Genomic DNA, 2,456 nt, shown 5'->3' with positions numbered 1-2,456 from the left:
AGTCATATTGTTCCTTCGTATTGTTACATCTAATGGTAACGCAGAGATAGTAGAGTGGTAAATGACAGATGCAAATACTGTATAACCTAGCAAACGAACGTGGGAGTACCAAGGCACTCCTGTGACCATAATTTCAGGTATTTTGAAATCTTGGAGATACGGTTCATATTGATTGTTATTTTTGCCTTGCTTTTAACCTGATTTCAACTTTTGTCTAAAATTTTCTTGCATCTACATGTCTCTTTTTCTACGTGTTGTCTTTCAGACAGGGATTGTTTGATATCATATCTTTATTTTAAAGCACATCAAGAAACACTGTGACAAAATGGCGGAGGATCAAGCTGCCAATCTGAAAGCAGCAGTTGTCATGCGTACAAATGAAGTAAGTATTACTGTGTTATTTAACTCATCTTCCGTGTTGTCAATGAAAAGTAGTTTCTGTTTGACCTTTAAGTGACCCTCCAGTATCTACACAAGCTAGACATTTTTATTATATGGATGCGTTTATTACTATGGAAACAATTGTGAAAGAAAGCGCGCCAAAAAGATCACGAGAACGCGTTTGGTTGCTACCTTGTCCTTTCGTCTGTCTACCCGTCACGAAATCTTTGTACGGATAACTTAACTCTTCCTACATAGTTCTGGCCGAAACTTACAGAAATTCATCACTTTGTTGTAATTGTGCATTGTCAGGACATGGATGAGTTATTGCCCTCTGAAATGTTAAGTGTTGTATACTGCGCAATGCTGACATAAGTCTTGGTCGGATAACTCCTGAAGTTTTCTAGGGATCTGGTTCAAACTTAATATTACGAAGGACATGTGTATTACTTTAATTCATATAATATTGGCCAGTACATATACAAACCTTGTCCGGATAAGTCCGCTTACAGATTTCAGCAGATATGGTCCAAACTTACAAAAAACAGATGAATACTATGAAGTTTTTGCTTATGTTTCCAGGGCCTTTGTGACCTTTGCCCGGTTCAAGAGCTATAGTCCTTACGTTTTGGATTTTAAGTGAACTTTAGGACAATGCCATGTTATCAATTTACTACCGTGTGTCCCATTATGAAATTATTTGGAACACTTCTCGAGTCCAGGACGTATTCGGGAAGCATAGATCAGTTTACTGATAGCTATTGTTGTATTTATATAACAATAGCATAATTGTGATTGTGTCAGCCGTATTGTAGGACTACAGCAACCCACAACACCACACCTGTCTCTACAAAGACCTAGATACATATTGTAAATAGAATGTTAGTCCTGCTTTGATAAATCTACCCCTAAATTTAAAGTTACTGAATCATAAAAACATAAGGTTTGTTTTCTTCAGACGCCTGCTGTTACAATAACAGAGTTGATGTTTGAAAATATCAGTTACGTTATTTTTTAACACACGAGTATTACACAATTGTATTCAGCACCATCCCACGAACGAGCACCTTTTAAGAACACCTTTTAAAGCACTTACAAAGTTTTTAAAGCAATTAAAAGCTGTCATTACAATTATATATTTTTTATTTCATGTACGTTTCTTTTGATATTTTAAGGACGGTCAATTACCGGACTACGTTAATAAACAGCTTAAAGACTTAAGAAGATTAAGTGCCGAGGTTTCTATGCCAGAAGTATATCAGGTAATTGTGTGCATGTGTGCGTGTGCGTGTGTCTGTGCGTGTTCGGGTTTAACGTCTTTTTCACCAATTTTTCAGTCATAAGTCAGAGGTTGTAGTAAACGTGAAAGCTTTTGTTTACACACTAAAAATCAAAAGAAAATAGAAGTTTCATAATATAAGTTTCATCGATTTTGGGGCACTTTTGAGCTTTTTCGTCGTTACATTTAAGTTGCATAGTTTTCATTTTTCAATAATAAGTAATGCACAAATAGCGGCGAAAATTGATGTCTTACGTTTATCTTCATAAGCGAATAACTCAAGGAACGAAACCATTGACAAATTATTGCAGTTTAACGAACTTTTAATCGTTTGAATTGTTACCAATTAAGCCTATGTTTTAGTGTTTTACCTGTACCAGTACCTTATTTATGCAGACATTATTGGAAAAGTACTCAGTCACAAGGAAATTCCGTGGTGAAGAGGTAATATTGCCTCGCTAACTAAACATGTTTGTATCAATACCAGATGACAGTTCACGCTTTTATTGATGGCAATATAAGACGAAGTAGCTTAAAGTAACTTTCTTAGGTCGAAAGAGTAATAGTTGTAGTACTTTTTTTACTTTTCCTTAATAAGCTTCCGTAATTAATATTTTATCAATTACAGAGTTATATCGCAGAAATAAAAAACGTGCGTTTAAAAACTATGGCTCAGCTAATGTCAGATGAACGAGTTCAGCCGTTTGTAAAGGGTTGTGTGGAGCTCTGTTGGCTAATGACATTACAAGATCCACCGGTCGTTTTTGGGCCTGAACCGAAAGTAGGGGATGTTTTT

At 35.7% G+C, this 2,456-nt stretch overlaps 1 protein-coding gene across 1 annotated transcript; it reads left to right on the top strand.

Moving 5' to 3' along the window:
- Positions 1-302: 302 nt before the first annotated feature.
- LOC128553994 (uncharacterized) lies at positions 303-2,450 on the top strand (the record flags this gene model as incomplete). The annotated part of the gene is made up of 3 exons (XM_053535194.1): positions 303-382; positions 1,557-1,643; positions 2,289-2,450. Coding segments are annotated over exons 1-3 (306 nt in total), but the record flags the coding sequence as incomplete, so codon positions are not given.
- Between the last annotated feature and the right edge of the window lie 6 nt (positions 2,451-2,456).

Source organism: Mercenaria mercenaria, unplaced genomic scaffold (assembly GCF_021730395.1).
Source record: "Mercenaria mercenaria strain notata unplaced genomic scaffold, MADL_Memer_1 contig_46, whole genome shotgun sequence".
Taxonomy (NCBI): Eukaryota; Metazoa; Mollusca; class Bivalvia; order Venerida; family Veneridae; genus Mercenaria; species Mercenaria mercenaria.
The sequence above is the reverse complement of the archived record's forward strand: the minus strand, read 5'-3'. Positions and strand labels throughout refer to the sequence as shown.